Below are 24,994 nucleotides of genomic sequence, written 5' to 3'. Positions count from 1 at the left end.
CACAGTGCTGTGTGGAGTTCAGTAGTGAAAGTGAAAGTGTTAGTCACTCAGTTGTTTCTGACTGTTTGTGACCCCGTGGACTGGAGCCCAGCAGCCTCTTCTGTCATAGAGTTCCCCAGGCAAGAGTACTGGAGTGGGTTGCCATTCCCTTCTCCAAGGGATCTTCCCAACCCAGGGATCACACTCTGTCTCCTGTATCTCCCGCATTGCAGGCAGGTTCTTTACTGCCTGAGCCACCAGGGAAGCCCAGTACCTTTACTTCAAGGCCAGAATCTGTGCCATTAACGTGAGTGAGTGAAATCACAGGCGTGAGGGAAACTGCAGCTTGCCCTCCGACTCCTTTTGCTGACACTCCTTCAGCTCCACCATCTCACCTCCTCTCCCCTCTCCAGCCAGTGACTCTTCTTGCCTGTTCACTCAACGCCAGCCCCTGTGTGTCAGCTGTGGTACTGTACTGTAAGGTTAAAGGTGTTTATTTTGTGTATGTGTGTTTTTTATGTACTATTTGTGTGAAAAACATCCTAAACCTACTACAGTACAGTATGATACAGCTGATTGTGTTAGTTGGGTACCTAGGCTAACTTTGAACAAATTAAACTTGCAAACATGCTCTCAGAATGACTTGTTCATATGTAGGGGACTTCCCGTCATTTCAGGCTGGTGTTTCCTTATTTTTGCCTCAGCAGTGGCCACAGGACTGGAAAAGATCAGTTTTCATTCTAATCCCTAAGAAAGGCAATGCCAAAGAATGCTCAAACTACTGCACAATTGCACTCAGTTCACACACTAGCAAAGTAATGCTCAAAATTCTCCAAGTCAAGCTTCAACAGTATGTGAACCATGAACTTCCAGATGTTCAAACTGGATTTAGAAAAGGCAGAGGAACCAGAAAGCAAATTGCCAACATCCACTGGATCATGAGAAAAGCAAGAGAGTTCCAGAAAAACATCTATTTCTGCTTTATTGACTATACCAAAGCCTTGCCTGTGTGGATCACAGCAAACCGTGGAAAAATCTTAAAGAGATGGGAATACCAGGCCACCTGACCTTTCTACTGTGAAATCTGTATGCAGGTCAGGAAGGAACAGTTAGAACTGGACATGGAATAACAAACTGGCTTCAAATCAGGAAAGGAGTATGTCAAGGCTGTATATTGTCACCCCGCTTATTTAACTTATATGCAGAGTACATCATGAGAAATGCTGGGCTGGATGAAGCTCAAGCTGGAATCAAGATTGCTGGGAGAAGTATCAATAACCTCAGATGACACCACCCTTATGGCAGAAAGTGAAGAAGAGCTAAAGAGTCTCTTGATGAAAGTGAAAGAGGAGAGTGAAAAAGTTGGCTTAAAGCTCAACATTCAGAAAACTAAGATCATGGCATCTGGTCCCATCACTTCATGGCAAATACATGGGGAAACAATGGAAATAGTGAGAACCTTTATTTCTGGGAGCTCCAAAATCACTGCAGATGGTGACTACAGCCATGAAATTAAAAGACACTTGCTCCTTGGAAGAAAAGCTATGACCAACCTAGACAGCATATTAAAAAGCAGAGACATCACTTTGCCAACAAAGGTCCGTCTAGTGAAGGCTATGGTTTTTCCAGTAGTGATGTATGGATGTGAGAGTTGGACTATAAAGAAAGCTGAGCGCTGAAGAATTGACGCTTTTGAACTGTGGTGTTGGAGAAGACTCTTGAGAGTCCCTTGGACTGCAAGGAGATCCAGCCAGTCCATCTTAAAGGAGATCAGTCCTGGGTGTTCATTGGAAGGACTGATGTTGAAGCTGAAACTCCAGTACTTTGGCCACCTGTTGGGAAGAACTGACTCATTTGAAAAGACCTTGATGCTGGGAAAGATTGAAGGCTGGAGAAGGGGAAGACAGAGGATGAGATGGCTGGATGGCATCACTGACTTGATGGATGTGAGTTTGAGTAAACTCTGCGAGTTGATGACGGACAGGGAAGCCTGGCTTGCTGCAGTTCATGGGGTCACAAAGAGTCGGACATGAGCGACTGAACTGAACTGAAATGTGTCATTTCAGGCTGGGGTTTCCTTATTTTTCCGTCTGGATGATCTGTCCTTTGGTGTAAGTGGGATGTTATAGGATCCCCCCTTAACCAGTTTTAAATCCTATTTCCTTCTTCCCCCGGTACATACACACACACTCCTGATGTCTAAATGTGCATGTGTGTGCATGCTTAGTTGTGTCCAACTCTTTGTGACCCCATGGACTGTAACCCGCCCAGCTCCTCTGCCCGTGGAATTTTCCAAGCAAGAATACTAGGGCGTGTTGCCATGTCCTCCTCCAGGGGATCTTCCCCACCCAGGGATTGAACCTGCATCTCCTGTATCGGCAGGCAGATTCTTTACCACTCCACCATCTGGGAAGCTGCTGTGTAAATAGCCAGCTTCAAATCCACCAATCCACTCACACTCCCGTGGGTTCTCGCTCAGCCTCTTCCTTGGCAGAGAACACTCACACCCTTTCCTGAAAAACAAAGAGTATCCAGTTTGAAAAACTTTGTTGTGAAAAATCTCCAAGCATAATAGCAAGAAGAGTACAATACCCCCCACCCCCGCCCGCCCCGTTACCTAGCCTCACTCTGGATTTTGCCACGTTCTCCTCACCCGCCCCTTTCTTTCACTCCCTCTCTCTGCAAACATGCTTTAAAGCAGTTCAGTGATGACATCACTTCACCCTTCCATGGTCAAGTGCACTCGGCTAAGACCTGTAGGACCTTCTCTCGTAATCAGCAGGCATGGTCACACCTAAGAAAATCAAGACTAACACCTTCCTTTTACCGGTCACGTCTGTCAGATGAGCGGCAGCTTGTGATTCTGCAGCATCACCAATTTACCATCCCGGTGCTTGGGAGTGCTTAGGGGCTGACGCGCCCTCTCCCTGCGGGCTCCCACCCATGGCAACTGGTTCCCAACCCCTTCACAGTCCAGCGACCCAGCTCCAGCTATGGTTGGACTGAAACCCAAGGGTCTGGGGTACCTGGTCTGAGCAGCATTTTTCCAGAGGATGATTGCTTATCTACACGCTTTCTCCAATGACATGAAATCACATCTTCAAAGCCAAGTTCATTTAAAAGGACATTCTAGTCCTGGAACAGTGGTGGAAAGCTATTTTTAAAACAGGAAGTATCTGAGCAACAAAGAACCTGCCTTTTGAAATAATGAAGTAAATATTTCTGCCTCCTTATCAGATCTGGTGCCTTTGAAACATGGTCCTTTTTTTTCCCAAAATTTTCCCCAGTAAAAGTTACCAGGAGCTGTACAAATTGTATCATGAGCTGTTGTCGGAAAAACATAGAGGGAAATGGAAATGTGATCTTATCACGAGCGTATTCCAGAGAAATTACGTGATGTGGGCTTGCACAGTTGCAGTTGTGTTTGTCTTTAGTGGGTCTTTAAATATCTCACTTTGATTTGCTTTCTGATGGCCATGCTGTGTGGTCTCTGCTTTGTGACCTTGGCCCCCCAACCTCAGTTTCCTCATTTGGCTGAGGAGTTTGGACTATGCAACTAATGAAGACTTTCTAACTACAGGGTCCTTAGATTATTGTTCAGATCTGTAAAAAGGCACGTATTTTAGGATCTCAGGTAATGTATAAGGAGAAAATGGAGTAGATGCCATCCTGCCAGCCTCATCTTTGTTGAAAATATTTTGTCCACATGTAGACAACCATATTGCGTTATAATCATCAAACTTGCTAAGAGACTGGAACTTGATTATTCCCACCACTCAAAATAAATGATCATTATATAATACGATAGAGGTGCTAATTGCTGCCATGGCAATCATATTACAATAGAGAAATGTGTCACTTGCTGCCCATCTGAAACTATCACAACATTGTTAATTGACTATACTCCAATACAAAACAAAAAGTTTAATGGAAAATATATAGAAATGTATAAAGTCAACATGTTCAGTTCAGTTCAGTCACTCAGTCGTGTCCGACTCTCCACGACCCCATGAATCACAGCACGCCAGGCCTCCCTGTCCATCACCAACTCCCAGAGTTCACTCAAACTCATCTCCATCGAGTTGGTGATGCCATCCAGCCATCTCATTCTCTGTCGTCCCCGTCTCCTCCCGCCCCCAATCCCTCACAGCTTCAGAGTCTTTTCCAGTGAGTCAACTCATCGCATGAGGTGGCCAAAGTATTGCAGTTTCAGCTTTAGCATCAGTCCTTCCAATGAGCACCCAGGATTGATCTCCTTTAGAATGGACTGGTTGGATCTCCTTGCAGTCCAAGGGACTCTCAAGAGTCTTCTCCAGCACCACAGTTCAAAAGCATCAATTCTTCGGCGATCAGCTTTCTTCACAGTCCAACTCTCACATCCATACATGACTACGGGAAAAACCATAGCCTTGACTAGATGGACCTTGGTTGGCAAAGTAATGTCTCTGCTTTTTGATATACTGTCTAGGTTGGTCATAACTTTCCTTCCAAGGAGTAAACGTCTTTTAAGTTCATGGCTGCAATCAGCATCTGCAGTGATATATACCTTAAATTGACCCAGTGTTAAATGTCAAATATATTTCAAAAATTTTTCTGAATAAAAATAAAATATTTTCCATGCATAAAGTTTTAAAAAAATATCCTACCAAAGGTGTTACTAAAAATAAATGGGTAACTGAAATAAAACATTTTCCATGCCCATGTCTGACCAAAAAATTGTATTCAGAATATATAAACCACTCCTGCAACAGCTCATATAAAAAAGGGTCAAAGACTTAAAAAGAGACCTTTCACAAAGGAAGATGTGGAAACGGCAAACAAGCTTAAGTGCTCACCAATAATAGTGATTTAGGAAATACCAGCTAAAGCCACATGCTATATAGGTGGTCAAATAGAAAAGACTGACAGCATTAAACATTGACGAGAATGTAAAACAACCAGGAATTCCACACACTGCTGATGGGAATGTAAAAAATTTTAAATATTTTGCCCACTCTTGATAATGATTTGATAGCTAAGGGAGAAATATTAATTTAAATAACACTAGGGACTTCCCTGGTGGTCCAGGGGTTAAGAATCCATTTTTTTTCTTCTTATTTAATTGGAGGATAATTGGTTTTCGAAATTGTGCTAGTTTCTGCCATACATCAACTCAACATGATTCAGCCGTAGGTATATAAATGTTCCCTCCCTCTTGATCCTCCCTCCCATCTCCCACCCCATCCCACCCCTAGGTCCCATATCACCACCTAGACCTTCCTAGGTTTGAGCTCCCTACTGCTGCTGCTGCTGCTAAGTCGCGTCAGTCGTGTCCGACTCTGTGCGACCCCATAGACGGCAGCCCAACAGGCTCCCCCGTCCCTGGGATTCTCCAGGCAAGAACACTGGAGTGGGTTGCCATTTCCTTCTCCAATGCATGACAGTGAAAAGTGAAAGTGAAGTTGCTTAGTTGTGTCCGACTCTTAGCGACCCCATGGACTGCAGCCCACCAGGCTCGTCCGCCCATGGGATTTTCCAGGCAAGAGTACTGGAGTGCCACTGCCTTCTCTGGAGCTCCCTACATCATACAGCAAATTCCCGCTGGCTATCTCTTTTACATACGGTAATGTGTAGGTTTCAACGTTACGCTTTCAGTTTGTCCCACTCTCTCCTTTCCCTACTGTGTCCACAAGTCTGTCCTCTGTCTGTGTGCCTGTTGCTGCTCTACAAACAGGTTCATCAGTACCGTCTTCCTAGATTCCATGTATATGTGTTGATATATTTTTCTCTTTCTGACTTACTTCACTCTGTATAGTAGGCTCTAGGTTCATTCACCTCATTAGAACTGACTCAAATGTGTTCATTTTTAAAGAATCCAACTTGCAATGCAGGGAATGCAAGTTCTATCCCTGGTCGGGGAATTAAGATCCCACATGCTGCAGGGCAACTAAGCACCCACTGAGCCCAGTACTCGAGCCTGTGTGCCACAACTAAGGCCTGACACAGCCACATAAAAATGTAAAAGATGAGTTTCACGTGGTATAGTATAATATCATATCATGTAATACAGTATATAAATAGTGTAAATCAGTAACATAATATCAATAATATATTTATATAAATATATTAATGATATAAGTGTATACATCTTGTAAGCTTTAAAAAGCTAGTATAAGAAACACTAGTTTAATAAGTGAACAATACTGAATTGCCAACGGTTTTTCTTCTACACTAACTTCAACCAAGGGGAGATAGACCAGAAGCATAAGGACTTTTGAGATAGTGGTCTGCTGTTTCTTTGTACTAAAGACAAAGGACAGAGTTTCCAATCCAAGAGCCAAAAAAAGACCCAAGACAAGATGTAGCCATTGTTCCACAGTAAACATACTTTGTAAAGGAAGTAGGGATCCTGGGTCTACGAGAACAACTGGTGGACCAGAACTCCGATTCCTTTCCGGTTCTAGATCCTGGGATAAGAGTCCCATGATTTCTTTTCTCCAAGGGAAGCCACAGAAGACGTGAAGCTGTGCAGAGGCCCCGGGTGTTCTGGAGAGGACACAGCCTTGGAGTCACACTGACTTGGTGTAAATCCAGCTCCCCTCTTGGTAGTGGGATGAACCTGGGAAGCCAGTTTTACCTCTGCAGTCATTTTTCCTCGCCAGTAAAGTGGCAATAATAACATCTACCTCTCAGGGCTGTTGTGAGAATCCACAGCAGAATCCACAGGCTGTGGTGAAAATCCAGAACCTTCTAGATGCGCAAGGTAGTCAGAACAGTAGTGGTTGTTGTGTTTTTTGTTTTTTATTACGAATTGTGGTTTGAAAAAAACACATGTAACATGCAATGTACCATCTCAGCCCCTTTCAAGTGTGCAGCTCAGCAGTGTGAGTACAGCCACTTTGTTGTGCAATCGCTCGAGAACTTTTTCATCTTGCAAAACTGAAACTCTGTACCCATGGAACAGCAACAGCTCCCAATCCCCCCTCCTCCCAGCCAGAAGTAGCGGGTTTTGCTATTACTGATTCACATGGTTATTATTAAAGCTGTGGCTGCTTCGATAGTGATTGCTTTGCATTTTGAGAGTAGGGTGTGTGTATCCTAGTTCTACTGCCCAGGAACAGGCTGAGAGGTAACTCTGTCCATATTAAAAATAAGCTACTGTATTAGTCCTTATTACAGGAGTCTTGTTCTAAAAGAAATTATATAGGGTTGAAGAAGACAGGACGCCCAGCCCTGCCATTAACTTTCTGTGTGATTCAGTGGTCTTGAGAGAGAAGGGGGCTCAAGTGTACAGAACACCCTGTACATATCAAGTCCATCGTCTGCCACCATTCAGGAAAATGGAAGTCTTATCCGAAACCAAGATGGTACCATTAATCCAGAGGTTTTCTATTCAAGGGGGACCAGATGCCACGGCCCATCTGTGGCACCATAGGACTGTACCATGAGCTTGTCACCACTTCAACTGTGGTTATTTTTATAGCTGATGATGAGACTTTACTGGAAATGGCTTGGCATTCGTGTGTAGAAAGGTCCTGCACTTAAACCTGGGTAGTTGGAATGCATGAGCCCTGGCATGAGCCCTTAACTGAGACATTCCCACAGAGCAGATCACTTCCAGCCCAGGAAGAATTCCAGGGATGCTCAGCCTTCCTGAGGACCAGTTCTCTTAGGACACTTGTTTGAGGCCACAGAGCTGTCGTCCCCTCTCCTGTGTCACAGTTCTCTGACCTGCAAGGCTTACTCCCCTTCCTGGCCCTCCCAGGAAAGAAATAGATCTGCCAAGATTGAAGGCAGAAGGAGAAGGGGACAACAGAGGACAGGATGGTTGGATGGCATCACTGACTCGCATGAGTTTGAGCAAGCTCCAGGGTATAGTGAGGGATAGGGAGGCCTGGTGTGCTGCAGCCCATGGAGTCCCAAAGAGTCAGACATGACTCAGTGGCTGAACAACGAGAGCAGGGGGGCAGAATTCTCCCATTCTCCATTCCTCGTCCCACTTTCTTGAGTTGTAAGCTTTTCCCAGATGCCCTCTCTCTCTCAAGCATCGTGGGCCAGGGAAGGCGGTTCCTTTGACGGAGGAAGTGACAGGAACCTGATTTGCAGCTGGGAGGGTGGAGGGGGGACTCCCTTCAGACACAGAACATGTCACCCATGACAGCATTATCTCTGTTCCCCACACCTGTGTCCTGGCTCACGAGAAGTCCCTGCATGTGGCATTTTGGGGGATAGTGTGTCTTCAGGGCATTTGTCACGTTTACAGCAATTTTTTTTTATACTTTAATTTTGTACTGAGGTGTAGCTGGTTACATTGTGATAGTTTCCGGTGAAGAGTGAAGGGATTCAGCCATACATATGTCTGCATCTGTTCTCCCTCAACCTCCCTTCCCATACAAGCTGTCATAGAACATTGAGCAGAGTTCCCTGTGCTATAGGACCTTGTTGGTTACCCATTTTAAATATGTGTACATGTCAATTCCAAACTCCCTGACTATCCCTTCCCTCTCCTTCCCCCCAGCAACCTTCAGTTCTCTAAGTCTGTGAGTCTTTTTTGTTTTCCAGCAATTCTTTTTCTCGGTCTCTGACTGCCTCTCTCATATCCACACCAGCCCCTTTGAACCCTGTTTTGCACACATTGTCTTGCTGACACTGTACCCCAAACCCTAGGTCACAGCCACATGTATTCCCTGAACTAAAACCCTTCAGAAGCGTGGCTGAGCAAACAAGCAGGTGTTTTCCATCAGCCATGGGCTGAGTCACCTCCCCGCAAAACAGACTGAGGGGTCCCCTGGGCGTGTGTACTTTCCTGGGGGCTGCAGGGACCCTGGACAGATGGGAGATTTTGCAAAGCATCTGAGGGCTGAAGTCAGCCAGTGAGACTCGGGGAGCTACTCTCGCCTAGGTCCTGCCTTCACCGAGGCCTGTGGTGGCTGTGACACTGGATCCAGAAAACCCTCCCACTTGGAGCTGGTTAAATGACAGCAGAGCCTGTTCTCACCAAATCACCTTCCTCCTGTTGCCCAAGAGGCTGGCATGAGTCTGTTCAAGCCCTGAGTCCTGGACATCTTTTCCTACTCTTTGTCATCTGTACTGTTCTCCTAGGAACCCTGGTGTGCGTGCATGCTAAGTTGCTTCAGTCATGTCCGACTCTGCAACCCCATGGACTGCAGCCAATTCTACAATGAATTAGAATTCTATGTAGAATTCCGTTCCGTTCCGTTCCGTTCAGTCGCTCAGTCGTGTCCGACTCTATGCGACCCCGTGGACTGTAGCCTACCAGGCTTCTCTGTCCGTAGAATTACCGAATGGAAATAGAAAAGAGGGTTTGAATTTCCACCCTTTCTCTGTGTCTGTTGCTGATGTGATACTGTTAGCAAAGGAGATGCAAAGTGGCTGTTTGTGGGACCAAGAGGCTACAGGTCAGTTCTGTGTTATCACTCTGATTTTCCTACCTGTTTGCTTGTGTATTAAATTGTGGTAAAATACACATAACTTAAAATTCACCATCTTAGCCAACTTCAAGTGTGCAGTTTAGTGGTATTAAATACCTTCACATTGTTGTTCAGCCATTGCCACAATTTTTTCGTCCTCCCCACTGAAGCTGTCCCGGTTGAGCACTAACTTCTCACGCCCTCCCCCACAGCCCCTGGCACCCACTATCCTCCCTTCTGGTGGCGACTCCTCTGGGGACCCCACATAAATGGAATCGTGCAGCATTTGTCCTTCTGTGATTGGCTTGTCCTACTCAACAGAATGTCCTCAAGGTTCATCCACGCCATGGTGTGTGTCAGAATGTCCTTCTTTTTGAGGCTGAATAACATTCCATCATACAGATGTATGAACATCGTGCACACCGTTTGCCCCCTGTGTGTATGTACCGTATTTTGTTATCCGTGCATACCTTGATGAAATTCTATTTTACATTTCCATGCATGAAAAGAATTTCATTCAAAACAGCAACATTTTACAATTGAAGTCTATATTCCCAATTGTTTCTTTTTAAAAATTGTCTTGTTTTTATCCAGGTGAGATTCACATAAAGTAAAATTAATCATTTAAAATGTATAATTCAGTGGCATTTAGTATGTTCACCATGCTGTACAGTCACCACTTCTAGTTCCAGAACATTTCTATCATCCCCCACAAAAAAACCTGTCTCCATTAGCAGTCACTCCCCACTTCCCATCCCCAGCCCCTGACAACCACTACTCTTTCCGAGTCCATGGATTCGCCTGTTCTGGACATTTCGGATATGTGGGGTCATGTATTAGGTGGCCTTTCTTTTCTGGCTTCTCTCTCTCAGCCTGATGTTTTTCAGGTTCATCCATGTTGAAGCATGTGTCTGTTCTTCCTTTTCATGGCTGAGTAATATTCCATTTGTGGATGGGCCATATTTTGTTTTCTTCTTTTTTAAAAAAATTTCTTGGCTGCGCTATGTGGCATGAGGGATCTTAGTTCCCCAGTCAGGGATTAAACCCATGCCCCTTGCATTGAAATTACAAAGTCTTAACCACTGGACCGCCACTGGTTTAGTCACTAAGTCATCTCTGACTTTTGGGATCCCATGGACTGTAACCCACCAGTCCATGGGGTTTCCCAGGCAAGAATGCTGAAGTGGGTTGCCATTTCCTTCTCAGGCTTCCTTCCTTCCTGGCTCAGGGGATCTTCCTGAGCAGAGATTGGCTGCGTCTCCTACAGTGAAGGCAGATTCTTTGCTGCTAAGCCGTCAGGGAAGCCGGGGCCCACCAGGGAAGTTGCCTATTTATTCATTATTTGATGGCCACTTGGCTTCCTCCTACTTTTTGGCTACTATGAATGCTGCTGCAGTGGTGGAGTAGGTTGCCATGCCCTCCTCCAGGGGATCTTCGCAACCCAGGGATCAAACCTGGGTCTCCTGCATTGCAAGTGGGTTCTTTACCATCTGAGCCATCAGGGAAGCCCATGAACATCCCAGTTGTTTCTTAGACAAGCCAACAACAGCAACATCAGTAATGGAAATAATTGCCAAAATTTTTCTTCCAAGGAAAAATCTTTCGGGAGCCCCTCCCACTCAAAAAGACATCCTTGAGATACATGCTTACACTGGAGTGCGAGGTCAGCCAAACTGACGCTCTCCTTGTGCATTTCCATTGGCCTCCTGCCTTTCTCATGCAGAAGTCAGCTTGGAAGCCTACAGTTGTCAATGGCATCATGTCTGTCCCGAGACACGGCAGTCCCCTCACTTCCAGTTCTATCTCCCAGGGCCCAGCAGGATTAAGCAGCAGGAGATGGCTTGTTACTCTGAAGTTCCCCTGTGTGTGTGTCTCTCTCTCTCTTTTGTTTTGGTTGCACCATGCATCTTGCAGGATCTTAGTTCTCCAACCAGGGATCCAACTGGGGCCCTCAGCAGTGAAAATGCAGAATCCGAACCAGTGGCCCGCCAGAGATTTCCCTGTCTCTTAATAATGAGGGCTTCCCTGGTGGCATAGATGGAAAACAATCTGATTGCAAAGTAGGAGACTCAGGTTCAATCCCTGGGTCAGGAAGATCCTTGGAGAAGGGAATGGCTATCCACTCCAGTATTCTTGCCTGGAGAATTCCATGGACAGAGAAGCCTGGTGGGCTTGAGTCCATGGGGTCGGTCGCAAAGAGTCAGACATGACTGAGTGACTAGCAGTTTCACTTTTCACTTAATAACGAGTTCCTCATTGAGCACCTACTGTGTGCCAGGCATAGCATAGACCCCAGCCATTGGACAGCAGCTACCAAGACACATACTAAGGTCCCTCTTTTGACAGTGGAGGAAAGGGGGTCCTGGGAGTCATAGATTGACCATAGTGAAGCCAGGAGCTCAGCTTATACCTGGCCAGTGTCCACAAGCCCCTGCCTGGTTGCTGGGGCTGCCCCTTTGAGTCATCAGGGGCTCAGATTTTGGCAGGCAGGACCAAGCCAGCCACAGGCTCCTGCGATGAACAGCACAGATGCAGGCAGAGGGTTGGTGGGAACCAGCCGTGCTTGATGCAACAGGCACCAACTTCTGAGATGATAAACCCTTCCTTTGACAAACCTCGGGGTGACTCAAAACGAACTGACGAGCCCCCAGTGAGCTGGCCTAAGTCACCCCGGGGTGCACTGAGGAAATGAGACGTCAGGATGTCGTTGAGGTTTGGGGTTCAACGGAAACACACTGGGAATGTGGAGAAGTCTGCTCCCAAGAGCTGGGATTGGCGCCTCTGGGCATATTTTAAAGCCAAGCGAAAAATGGGGCTGGCTGGACTCCTGATACTGGTTTCTCTCCTTGCTTTGAAATATCATAGAACCCCCGAGGCCACGGGCAGCTGGAGGTTAGCCAAGGAGTGTGTCTTGCGGTCTTGGGACAGTCCCCAAAAGGCCAACTCAGGGTCAAGGTTGAAATCAGGGGTGTTGAAGGTGGAGGGCAATCAGGATGTACTGGAGAAAGCCAGACGGCAACCTCACAAACAGCGAACAGCATCTGGCACTCGGCGGGTGCAGAACTATTTCCTGAATGACTGTGACAGTTTATAGCCGCACATCTCAAAGTATGGCTGCGCCAGTCCCCAGAGCGCGGCACAGATGTCAACTTCTGGGCCCTGCCTGAGCTCCCCCAGATGAGATTCAGCTTCTCCTGGAGGAATGGAGGGGGAGGAAAGAGCGGAGGCTGAGCTCCCATAGTGTGGGGGGAGGAACCTGACTTTGATTTACTTTTCTGACCAGCCCAGATGGAAGCTCTCACTCCCAGAGACTGAGCAGTTGCCTAGGGCCACAGCCAGAAGACCAGTGTCATAGCTGGGGTGACCTGGGCCACCAGACTCCAGGTCCTGTCTACACTGCTTGCTGCATACAACCCCGCATTAGCATTAGCCCAAACTCCGGGAGTCGATCAGAAATCCTATCATCCCAGGAAGGCCTGAATTTGGGGTTTGGTTGCATGTGAGGACCTGGGAACACAAGCTCCAGGCCCACTCATGGGTACTGACTCCTCAACTGCTCCCCCCACCATGTAGGTAGCACCCCTCACTCCTGGCTGCTCAGGCCTCACTGGATGAGGGTGCCAGGTAGCCATGCAGGTGTCTCCACCCCAGCGAGGTCAGGCCTGCATGGTGGGAAGAAGAGGGTTTGCTGGGGGAATTGGGACAGACTTCCTGGAGGAGGTGATGCTTGAACTAGGCCTTGAAGGATGGACTAAGGTTTCCACGGATGCATGGGACGGGCTTTTGGTCATAAGGAACAGTCTCTGCAATGATGTGGGGTTGGGGAGGAGCTAGGGTAAGTCGGAGTGTGGGGAGACAGAGATTAAGATGAAAGGTGAAGGGTGACATGGAAGAAGCAGAGGTTCAGAGGAGAGAGACTGCTGACCGTCAAAGAACGGAAAGCAGAGTGTTTTCAGCCTGTTCTTAACAAACAAGGGAGAAGCATGTCTGGACGGCTGGGGGATACTCTCAGAAGCAACCCCCATGTGAACCCCACTGGAGCCCTTGGGGGTTTGGTAGTCATCACTCATATGCAGCAGGACAGGCTCCCTTTCTGTAAGCCACACCCCTTTGTGGGAACCACAAGAAATCCCCTGGGGACACCAGAGTCTTCACAGATCCCATCCCCCAGATCTGCAGATGAGCCCCGGGTCCACAAAGGCCCCCAAGCAAAGCCGGATGCGCGTCCTGCCTCCCCCTACCCTTGGAGCTCAGGCCCTTACAACGAATCTCCCGCCTCTGGGATTTGCTGGCTCTGTCTTGAAGCAGGTCTCTCTGTACTATTGTTACTTCATTTCCACATATTTCCAAGGTTGCCAACTTTCTTGTGTTTGGGGTTTCTAATTTCATTCCACTGTGGTCGGAGAACATACTTGGTATTATCTCAAGCCTCTTCAATTTGTTGAGGTTGGTTGGTGGCCCATCCTGGGGAATGTTCATGTGAATTCTGCCGCCTTTGGGTGGAGTGTTCTAGACACGTCTGTTCAGTCTTGTTGGTTTCCATGCCTGCATGTTCAGTAGTGTCTGACTCTGCGACCCCATGGACTGTAGCCTGCCAGACTCCTTTGTTCATAACATTTCCAAGGCAAGAATACTGGAGTGGATTGCCATTTCCTCCTCCAGGGGATCTTTCCAACCCAGGGATTGAACCCACATCTCCTGCATTGCAGGCAGATTCTTTACCACTGAGCCATCAGGAAAGCCCAATTGGTTTCCAGACTCCTCTATTGAAGACCAAAAATAAAAAAGGGTGGAGGGGAGAGAAGAATAGAAAGACTTGTCAATAACACTTTCTGTTCACATTGATCTAGATTAAAACAGAGCAGGTCCTGGGAAGCAAGGGCCATTGGCAGGCAATCGGCCTGTGTGTCTGGCTCTTATGACTCAGGGCGGCCAAGGGACCCAGGAGGTCTGGTTGGCCGATCCCACTGAGTGGTCTCTGCTGCTTCGGAGTGAAGGCAGATGATGTTGGCCTAGCTCAGGCCCTGGCCTGGTGGAGGGTCTCGCGATCTGGCCTCCAGGCGTCTGTGTGCCCTCTCGAGAAGGCTGTCCTGGGCCTTCTGCGCCTGGTAGGGTTGGGTACTGGCTGCACACAGAGCATCTTGTAGGCTGAGCGGGCGGACGGGCGTGCCGGGTGTGAGTGGCACCTCGACCGCAGGCCGGTCCAGCTCCTTAGGAGCCTCAGCCTCTCTGCACAGCCTGTGCTGTTGCGAAAACCCAATTTCCGGATGACCCCAAAGCCAGGCCACTGGCAGCACTCCCCTCCCCTCTGCTGTTGCCCCCATTTCACAGAGGAGGAAACCGAGGCGCAGAGTGTGGCTGGTTGGAGCTGATGGTGGTGAGCTGGTGTTGATGTGAGATGGGAACCCTGAGCGATTTGCAGCTGGGCCTGGGCGAGCTGCTCAGAAAAGAAAAACACATCTGAGTTTCTGAGAGGTGGTGAATAAAGCTTTCAAAAGAAAACAAGAGATCCAGGATTCCACTTCTGGGTCGATCGCCAAAGAACTGAAAGCAGGGTCTCAAAGACACGTGTGCACACCCATGTTCATGGCAGCTTTACCCACAGCAGTCAAAACGAGAGAGCAGCCCAAGTGTCCATCAGTGGATGAAAAGATAAACAAATGTGGGCTATCTACACGAAGGAATATTACTCAGCCTTAAACAGGAAAGAAATTCTGAAATATGTGACAGCGTGGGGAAACCTCAAGGACGTGATGCTGAGTGAAGTAGGCCAGCCACAAAGGACATATGTGGTATGACTCCACTCACACGAGGTCCCTAAAGTAGTCAGATTCATAGAGATAGGAGGCAGAGTGAAGGGTGCCAGTGCCTGGGGTCGGAGCTGGGGAGTTTGTGTTGAATGGGGCCAGAGATTCACTTGGGGAAGATGAAAAATTTCTGGAGATGTATGGTGATAATGGCTGAACCCCCGTGTGAGTGTACGTAATGCCACAGAACCATATGTACACTTCAGTTCAGTTCAGTTCAGTTCAGTCGCTCAGTCGTGTCCGACTCTTTGCGACCCCATGAATCACAGCACGCCAGGCCTCCCTGTCCATCACCAACTCCCGGAGTTCACTCACACTCATGTCAACAGAGTCGGTGATGCCATCCAACCATCTCATTCTCTGTCGTCCCCGTCTCCTCCCACCCCCAATCCCTCCCAGCATCAGACTCTTTTCCAGTGAGTCAACTCGTCGCATGAGGTGGCCAAAGTATTGGAGTTTCAGCTTTAGCATCAGTCCTTCCAATGAGCACCCAGGATTGATCTCCTCTAGAATGGACTGGTTGGATCTCCTTGCAGTCCAAGGGACTCTCAAGAGTCTTCTCCAGCACCACAGTTCAAAAGCATCAATTCTTCGGCGATCAGCTTTCTTCACAGTCCAACTCTCACATCCATACACTGGTTAAAATGGTTGATCTGGGGACTTCCCTGGTGGTCCAGTGGTTAAGACTTTGCCTTCCTATGCATGGGGGGCGTGTTTGATCCCTGGACGGAGAGCTAAGATCCTACCCGCCATGCAGCCATAAAACCAAAACATAAAATGGGAACGATATTGTAACAGGCCGTCCATGGTGGCTCAGATGGTAAAGAATCTGCCTGCAATGCAGGAGACCCGGGTCTGAGAGTGGGCGCACACACACACACACACAGAGTATTGTAACAAATTCAGTAAAGACTTTAAACATAGTTCACATTAAAAAAAATCTTTAAAAAAGGGTTCGTTTTGTTATGTGTTATTTTTGTTGTTGTTCAGTCGCTTAGTCGTGTTTGACTCTTTGTGACCCCATGGACTCTTGTCCTTCACCATCTCCTGGAGTTTGCTCAAACTCATGTCCATTGAATCGGTGCTGCCATCCAACCATCTCATCCTCTGTTGTCCCCTTCTCCTCCTGCCCTCAATCTTTCCCAGCATCACGGTCTTTTCCAGTGAGTCGGCTCTTCACATCAAGTGGTACTTCAGCTTCAGCATCAGTCCTTCCAAGGAATATTTAGGGTTGATTGCTTTTAGGATTGACTGGTTTGATCTCCTTGAAGTCCAAGGGACTTTCAAGTGTCTTGTATTTTGACAGTGAAAAAAGAAAGAAAACAAGAGATGGACGGGAGGATGAGGAGGAAATGGAGAAGACAGAGGCTGGATATGGTACTCAGTCCTGAAGCAGGGTCTTGTCAGAGTTCCTATCTCCACTTTCTCTGAACTGTGTGAGTCCTAGAACAGTGAGGTTACTTCTCATGGTTGGTCTCAGCCAAGGTCCCACCCAGGGAGCCCCCCAGTCAGAACCAGCCTCCAGGGTCTGGGGTGAAAAATACTAAGGGAAGCAAGAGAAGAGTAGGGGAGGGTGTGTGGCCTCAGAGAGAAAGGGGGTGCCTTCCCGGCCGTGGTCATGGCAGAGGAACCATGTTAATGGGCTTGAGGGACATGGCACAGGCTGGTGGTCACCCTGGCCTGCATCCTTCTGTGGCTCCCACTGCCCTTCAGTCCTGCTTCCTGGACTCACCCCTGCCTCCTCCTGTGGGTTCCAGCCAGATCCACCTTCACCCTCTTGAAAGCCCCCTAGGTGGGACCTCCCTCCACCCCTCTGCCTCCCAGGTGGGTCAATCCATGAGCCCTAACATTGGAGGCAGGATCAGTGGAGGTCCCACAAGGCTGAATCAGCTATGTCCTCCAAGAAGTCCAGCAGAGGCTCAGGATCTGTGGAGGAGACCAGTGGGGCAGGTGCAGAACCTTCTAGGTTTGGATGGCCACTGGGTCTCAGCCTTGGGAAATCTGGGTAAGGATGCAGGGAGACAGCACTCTGAGAAACTCTGGCTTTTCCTGCTGTGTGGCCTCAGGCAGTTTCCTCCCTTCTCTGAGCCTCCCCATGCACTGCTCACCTCCCTGGCACACCAAAGGGTTCATCTGCCCTGCCAGCCCCAGTTCCACCTATTTGGGTAACACTGACCAACGTGCAGTCAGGCCCGGAGGAGCCCAGTCATTTGAAAGAAATCGCTGAGTGTGGCCCAGCAGGAGGATGGCATTGACTCCTCCATCCCAGAGAGTGTGTAAGGTTAGCTGGACGGACAGGGCCTGGAAGGGCAAGGAGCAGCTGGCGAGCATTTCCAGCTGTGTGAACGGCAAGTGCAAAGGCCCTGAGGTAAGTCTGGAACTCATGTCTGTTTATTTGCAGAGCCACATGTGGCCATAAATGTAAGCCTGCCCCCACCCTCTCTCTCTTCTAAAAGAAGAATTAAAATGGGTGGAGGATGGGGCATTGAGGTTTGCCTCCTCCCTCTGCCTCTCTCGTGAACCAGAGTGAACCTGGCCTTCTGAAGGTGCACAGTGAAGGGAAAACCCCTGCCTTCAGAGTGGGAGTCCTAGCACCAGTGAATGACTCTGGGGAACACCTCCGGGCCTGTTTCCTCTTGTACAAGGACAGGTAGAGGATGCCTCTGAGGGGCTTTCCCCCGGTTCAGAAGCAGAGGTGTTGGGACTTGAGATTCCAGGGCCGGCTTTTTTCACCTGGTGTCTGGTGAGAGCCAGTGGGGCCCCCGCCCCTTGTCTGGTGGCCTCCTGCCTTTCCCCTGAAGATCCGGTGGTGTCTGGCTTTGAGGCCTCACAGATTTCCCCAGTATAGCTTGGCTTGGCTGCTACTAGTGGCTATGGGAAGAAAGCAGGGAACAACATTTCAGGTCTGGAGAACAGCAGGTGCAAAGGTCCTGAGGCAGGACTGAAGAGGAGCATGTCTGGTAGACAGTAAGCAGAACAGTGTGGCTGGCTGAGCACGTAGGCATGAAAGAGAGCTGGGCAGGGGGAGGTGGGGCCCTGCAGACCACAGTGATACCATCTGGTTTTACTGGGGAGACGAAATTGTCCCCAGTACGCGGTCCATGCAGAGGAACCAGTGGGTCTAATGCCCTAGCTGGTTTGTGCTTTGGCTGCACTGAGCCTTTGTTGCAGCATGTGAACCTTCTCTAGTTGCAGTGCGCTGGGCGCTACTCTGTAGTGGCAGTGTGTGGTCTTCTCATCGTGGCGGCTTCTCTTGTTTCAGAGTATGGGCTCTAGGGCACAGACGCCTCAGTAGTCGGAGCTCGCAGGCTTTAGAGCGCAAGCTCAGTAGTTGTAGGGCACGGGCTTAGTTGCCCCATGGCACATGGGATCTTCCCAGATCAGGGACTGAGCTCATGACTCCTGCATTGGCAGGCAGATTTTTAATCACTGGATCACCAGAGCAGTTCCCTTCTTTTGCTTTTTATTGCAACATCTCAGGGAACTCCATCCACCCAGTTAGGCTCCCGTCCCCCAGACACCTATGTTTCCTGAGCCTGCTCTTCTTTGCCCAAGATTTTCTTAGAATATGAGTTTTCCAGGATATTCAGAGGGAAGCCTCTAAAGGACTTACTGGGGCTTCCAGGCCCGCCAGGTAATGTGCAGGAAGAAAAGAGGGTGAGTTTGATGCAGTTTAGCATGTAGGTGTTTCCAGGTGTGGGTAGGAGTTGTGATGTCAAGATTGGGCTAACCTGGGTTTGAGCCCAGCCTCCACCACCTACCCCTGCACTGGGCTAGGGGCTAGCCTTCCTCTCTTGGCACCCACTATCCACATTTGGAAAATGGGGGTGGCCATTCTCTGCCCCCGCACACCACAGCTTAGTGGGAGGGTTGAAAGAGAATTTGTGTTAAGTGATAAAAGCACCTGCCCCAGCCAGGAGCTCAGCTTAAGTTCTCACTGCCTTAGTCATTCAACAAACACTTGTGCATACTGGCTCTGGGTGATGAGGCAAGGCTGAGTCACTTCTGCTTCCCCAGAACTCTGCCCAGGACTGAGGCATTGGGAGTATTTGCTGAAAGAATGAGTGTAGGAGAGAGACAGATTGAGAGAGAGAGAATGGGCCAGAGGTGGAGAGAAGGAAAGGAAGAGAGATTGGGAGAAAGATTATCAGCTACCTATGCAGCCTTCATACCTATCTATCCATCCATCCATCATATCTGACCATCATCCATCCATCCATCCATCCGTCATATCATCTATCCATCCATCACATCCATCTCTCTATCTGTTTCTATATCTAGAGACATGAAAAGAAGTGGTGGGGGGAGAAAGACTTGAAAGTCACACACACGGACCTCATCCCCACCACTGAGAATGATCCGGCCCCAATGTTGATGGTGATGGGGTTGAGAAACCCTGAGCTTGTCACACACCTGCTCAGCATGCGTCCAGGCAGCTGCCTTGTGCTGGGGCCTCTGAGAACCATTCATCACTGACCTGTAGCCTTGAAACTCTGTAGGGTGTGGCTGAATCTGACTGCTAGCTCAGCTTTGCTGATAGGGTAGGGTGCTGAGTCAGGCGTATACTGGGACTCACCTGCTCCTCTGAAGGCTCTCCCTGCCCCCATTTCACACCACATCATTCTGCAGGATGCCTGGGCCTCCCTGACATACAGGAAACTCCTGCGAGAAAAACAGCTCCTGTATCTTTCCCCCATCACTGGAGTCACTCTTGGGAGAGCATTTTGGGCAATACCCAAAGCCCTCCAAAACAGTTATCTTTTTCAACCCTGGGGGGACAATATGAAATATGGCCCACCAGGTATATACAGATGCCCAGTGCTTGTTTGCATAAGCAACTCCTGGCCCATCTAAATGGAATATTATGCAGCCATTTAAAACGATGACAAAACCATATCATGGAGGAAAATAGATGGAAAAATAGTTATAATCTTTCCTGGAAAAAAAACAAAACATACAGTGATAGTCACAGCCATGTGAAAACAACTCAACCACTGACCAGAAATCCCTTTCTCCAAAAAACCTTTGATGGGAACTGGGTTATAGAATGAAGGGCAAAAGCTTTTTGTTTTGTTTTTTTTTCTGGTTTAATACTTTGTATTTTCTCAAGTGGACACCAGGAAGGAAAACTGTTCCGCGTCCTCTCACAGGGATGGAGACAGGGCCCAGCAGTGAAGTTCTATTCATACTCTTCTCTGGCTAGCATCATCTATGTGGAAGCTTGCTCCCTGAGATGGAGCCCCCTCCTCGCTGATAAAAGTGATGAATGAGGGTGATCGTTTAGGAACCTGAGCGTTTCAGTCGCGACACTGACAACACTGGGACCGAATGGCTCTCTGAGGAGGGCGCGGCCTTGTGTCTGTGACAACAGCATCCTGCAGCTCCTGCAGTATCCCTGGCTCCCGCCCCCTCGACGCAAGCTGCATCCCCCAGTTGTGGCAACCCAAATATCTCCAGAGCGGGTTGCCACTGGCTGAGAACTGCTCGTCCGGAAGATGTTAGGCGTAAGTCAAACTTTGGGTTTCAGAAAGGGGCAGAGAAAACAATAAGCGAGGGTTTCTGCATTAATCAGTGTGAACCAGCTCTTTGCAGGCCTGCGTCTCTTGCCAAGAGTTACAGCTGTAGGAGCCTGACACTTTCTATTGTATCAGTCGGAGGTACTCAGGAAACAGAAACTTCAGCAGCATCAGTCCCTTCACAAGTAGCCTCTCATTGGAGCCAGAGGCCTCTGGGAGGTGTTTTCAAGCCAGCGAGAAAAATGGTACCCCAAATTTCAAAAACTCAATGACAAAGATCAGAGGACCCTACCAAAAATTACTTAAAATCTCTTTCAAGTCATTCTTCTATTGCCTCTGAAACCAGCTCCGAGCAAAGAGGGGGTGTTTCCAGAGATGGAGAGGGCCAGTGCTCTGCTCTGGAATCGTGTTTTTTTTTTTTTTTTGCAAAAGCTGCAGAGAGAGGATACAGAGGCTCACACACACACACACTCACACACTCGCATGCCCTGCATCGCTAGCGGAAGTGGGTCCAGGCTATTGACTCAAGAAAGATGAATCAGATTATCATCTTCCATTTCTGCTTTTTGTGGATTGCCAAACACTCTCAGCTGTTTCCAGGGCTGCTGGGGAGGCGGGGAGGGGGGTGGTGGTAGGAAGGATGAAGAGAGGGCGGGAGGGAGGAAATCCCAGCCTCTGTCGCAACAGGGCAAGAGTGTTTTTAAAACAGGCGCTGCTTACAAGCTATTTTCACTTTCTGCAAACAACTTGTGCAATTGTTAGTGGCCATAGTTACCCACCCAGCGCTCCAAGAAGGGGGAAGAGAAGGGGAACCTGGCAGGGAGCGGTACCTCCGTGCCTGATCCAAGGCATCCAGGGTGCTGTGTGGGGAGCCTGTCTTGCTCACAAGGTAGACTTCTGGAGTGGACACCTCCAACCATCAGGGTTGGGGCTCTGATGTGACTCTCACATGAGGGCTGCAGGGGAGGGTCATCTAACCCTCCAACACCAGCAGCAGGTGGCTTGTTACAGAAATCCCTCTAGTGGGATCTGGGGGCCCTTGGGAGGCAGACAGACCAGTATGACACCCTGACATCACTGTTCCACAGCTACCTCTTTGGGCCTCTTGTTTTCTCCTCTGGAAGAGAACACTCACCATTCATGACCCTCAAACATGGATTTCTTTGTTTTTCTTTTCCTAACAGGATGGGGAACTCATCTTTAAAAAGAAAAAAATTCTGCTAAAAGGCAAGAGTAGTGAAAGGCAATGCAGGTCGGAAACTCAGAATTTTACCCCTTCCAAAAAAAAAGAAAGTCTGTGCTTTACAAAAGTTAGGCTAAAACCTCAGAAGCTTCCAAAAAGAGGTAAGACTTTTTTCAGCCTAGAGAAGGCCACGTCAGTGGGACCAGCAAGCAGTTTCTCCAGCTCTAGGGAAAAGGAGGCAATTTATGGTTCAGGGAACAACCTTAAAATAACTCCTTCAGTCCTAAAATGCAGTGTTTAAATTTATAGAAAAACCCACAGGTTCCTGGCAGCTGGGGGCTGCAACTGGCAATCCTGGGTGCTAGCTGGGGCAGGACCCCCCTCACCCAGACTCTGCCAGGCTGCCCTCCATCTAAGCTGCCTGTCCCCCCATCCCCTCACCCCTCCCAAGTGTCCCAAGCCCCCAGTTACCCAAGCGGCCGGACCAGGGCTGTGATTTTTTTTTCAAACGATGCAAAACTTTTTTTTAATTAAAAAAAAAAGTAAAATCTTATAAAAATGTTCTAGGTAGTCAAAATGCCCACTTGTCTCCTTATTTACAATAATACAATATGTCACAGTCTCTATGTACAATATTATAAAAAAAGGTTGCACAGTACAAGTTAAGGCGTTATTTTTCACAAGGCATCAAGCCTCGATCCTCTAGTGTAGACCCGGTGGGGCGGGGGGAAGACGACGCTTAATTATTGCACCATTTTGAAAACAAAACTCGTCAAGGAGGATCGTGGTCTTCTCCCACCGGGCCTTCAGTCTCTGCTGGGGGTCGGGCATCGTGGGTAGGGGGCGGGGAGGGGCCGCCCCCTCGGTGGCCACGCTGTGCCCGGCCCCGGTCCTCTGGGCCCAATAAATACCAGTCACAGTTCAGAAGGGGGCCGTGCCCGGCGCGTGGGACCCGCCACGGCCGCGCGCGGGTGGGGTGGGGGGCGTCCGGGCTACATGTGCCGCTTCATGTGCAGCGCCAGGTGGTCGGAGCGCGAGAAGGCACGGTCGCACAGGTGGCACTGGAAGGGCCGGTGGCCCGTGTGCTTGCGGTAGTGGCGCGTGAGCTCGTCCGATCGCGCGAACTTCCAGCCGCAGCCTTCCCAGTTGCAGTGGTAGGGCTTCTCGCCTGCAGGGAGAGGGCGGGAGCGGGTCTTAGTTTCCCTCCTAGACTCCCGGTACTCACCCCGCTGCCTAGTGGCTACTCGGGTGCGCGCATCCTACCCCTAACCAGCTCTCCGAAGCGCTCCCGGTTACTTTTTGAACCTGCAGGCATCCTGGGCACATTATCCCTCAGTCCCTGGTCTCGCGATCCTCCCTCCCCGGGGGTCCGAGGCGCACCCTGTCCGCTCCTCGGTGTCTAGAGCCACGCCCCCAGGGGGCTCCTAAGCCTACACTCTCCCCGCAACAGTCTGACACAGCGTCCCCCTAGGTTTCCTAAGGGCGCACCCCTGCCCGAAGTCCCGAGCCACGCTCCCAGGAGGATCCTAGGACGCACTCACGCTCCAGGCTCCCGAACCGCGCCCCCAGGGGGCTTTCCAAGACCTTGCCCCCGGCCCAACCCCTGGGCTACGCCCTCTGGGGGTTCCTGGGCACGCCCTTCCTCTAGCGCCCTCGCAGAGGTCCCAGCCCGAGCTCGCCGCGCACCTGTATGCGTGCGCAGGTGCGCCTTGAGGTGCGAGCTCTTGGTGTAGGTCTTGCCGCAGCCCGCGTAGCTGCAGGTGTGCGTGGCCGTGCGTTTCCGCGGCCAGGACCGGCGGCCGCGCTTGGGCTTGGCCTCCAGCAGCTCCAGCGGAGACGCAGGCGGCGTGAGGAGACCTCGGGCGGCGGATGGCGCCAAGCCCAGAGCCGCGGCGGCGGCGGCCGCGTCGTCAAAGATACCGAAGGCGGCGGGCGCGGGAGGCGCGTAATGCAGGCCGGGCCCGGGCGCGCCGAAGCCCGGGCCGCCGAAGGGAGGCGGGAAGGGGGCGCGCGGGCCGGGTGCAGGCAGGCGCGCGGGGCCGTCGGGGCTGAGCGGTGGCGTGTCGGCCGGTGGCGGGGGGCGGCCCCCGGGGCCTCGCATGCACGCGGCTGCCGGGCCCGGGGCGCCCTCGCGCTTGAGGCCCCGTGGTCCGCGGGCCAGGCCGGGCGGGCAGCCGTAGCCGCCGCCGCCACCGTCCGCCTCGGGTGGCTCAGCCTTCACCAGGCGGCCCGGCGGCGCCAGCAGAAAGCGACCGTGCAGCGCGGGTCCCGGTGGCACGTCCAGTTCGGGCCGCAGCAGCTCGGACACCAAACCGCCCGCGGGGGCGCCATAGGGAGGCGGCGCGCCGGGGTCCGGGTAGTAGAAGGCGGGCGGCGGGGGCGGCGGGGGCTCCGGGGCGGACTCAGCTCCCAGGCCGTCCAGCCCCATGGACAGGATGAAGTCCAACACGCTGTTGAGGTCGTCGTCGCTGCCGCCTGCCTCGGGCTCCGTGCGCGGCCAGCGCTGCGGGTGACAGGGCGATAGACGCGGGCGTGAGCGCGCGGTGGGGCGGGGATCGCGGCCAGCTACCCGCCATCCGTTACCCTGAGCCCGCCGTGCCTGCCGCCTGCCTTCTCCTACCCCGCAGCCCACGTTCTGCTCCCCTGGGCCAGCCGCCCCCGCCGCCCGCGGTCCCTGCCGCCCTCACCTCCTGCAGGCCGCGCTCCCGGCACGGGCTAGCGAAAGTGGAGAAGGACGGGAGGATGGGCTCGCTCAGCGCCATGGCTGGGACCCGGGGCTGACGCGGAGTCGGGACACCGGTGAGCGGCTGCCCGAAGCCGGGCTGGTCGGGGCGCGGGCGGGCGGGGACGGCTCTGCGGGCCGCGGCCGGGCCCGCCCAAGCCTTATAGGCGCGGCGCGCGCGGGGGCCGGGCCAAGGCGGCGGCGGCGGAAACGCGTCCCGGATGGGGACGAGCTCCGGGCGCAGCCTAAATTTAGCCGCGGTATATAAGCCGGCGGGCGGCGGCGGCCGTGGCCACTGAGGCCGCCAGGGCCCTGCACGGCCGGCTCGGCCCCTAGCGCGAGCAGCCAGGCCGCGCCCCCCCGGGCCCGCCCCCGCC

The 24,994-nt window shown here is 50.8% G+C and overlaps 1 protein-coding gene across 1 annotated transcript; it reads right to left on the bottom strand.

The window, feature by feature from the left end:
* Nucleotides 1-22,391: 22,391 nt before the first annotated feature.
* Nucleotides 22,392-24,771, bottom strand: KLF2 (KLF transcription factor 2). Its single transcript, XM_055430739.2, has 3 exons — nucleotides 24,583-24,771; nucleotides 23,582-24,398; nucleotides 22,392-23,063 (listed from the first exon to the last, which is right to left on the bottom strand). Exons 1-3 carry the CDS (start codon nucleotides 24,655-24,657, stop codon nucleotides 22,888-22,890), a joined length of 1,068 nt encoding a protein of 355 aa, XP_055286714.2. The 5' UTR covers nucleotides 24,658-24,771; the 3' UTR covers nucleotides 22,392-22,887.
* Nucleotides 24,772-24,994: the final 223 nt, after the last annotated feature.

Source organism: Moschus berezovskii, chromosome 8 (assembly GCF_049115385.1).
Source record: "Moschus berezovskii isolate FMDL1 chromosome 8, NW_MosBer_1.0, whole genome shotgun sequence".
NCBI lineage: Eukaryota > Metazoa > Chordata > Mammalia > Artiodactyla > Moschidae > Moschus > Moschus berezovskii.
The sequence above is the reverse complement of the archived record's forward strand: the minus strand, read 5'-3'. Positions and strand labels throughout refer to the sequence as shown.

Coding starts and splice junctions, on each gene's coding strand:
- KLF2 (XM_055430739.2), bottom strand. CDS start 24,657: ATGGCGCTGAGCGAGCCCATCCTCCCGTCCTTCTCCACTTTCGCTAGC. Junction 24,399..24,582: donor GGGAGCGCGGCCTGCAGGAG/GTGAGGGCGGCA, acceptor TGTCACCCGCAG/CGCTGGCCGCGCACGGAGCC. Junction 23,064..23,581: donor GCACCTGCGCACGCATACAG/GTGCGCGGCGAG, acceptor CTCTCCCTGCAG/GCGAGAAGCCCTACCACTGC.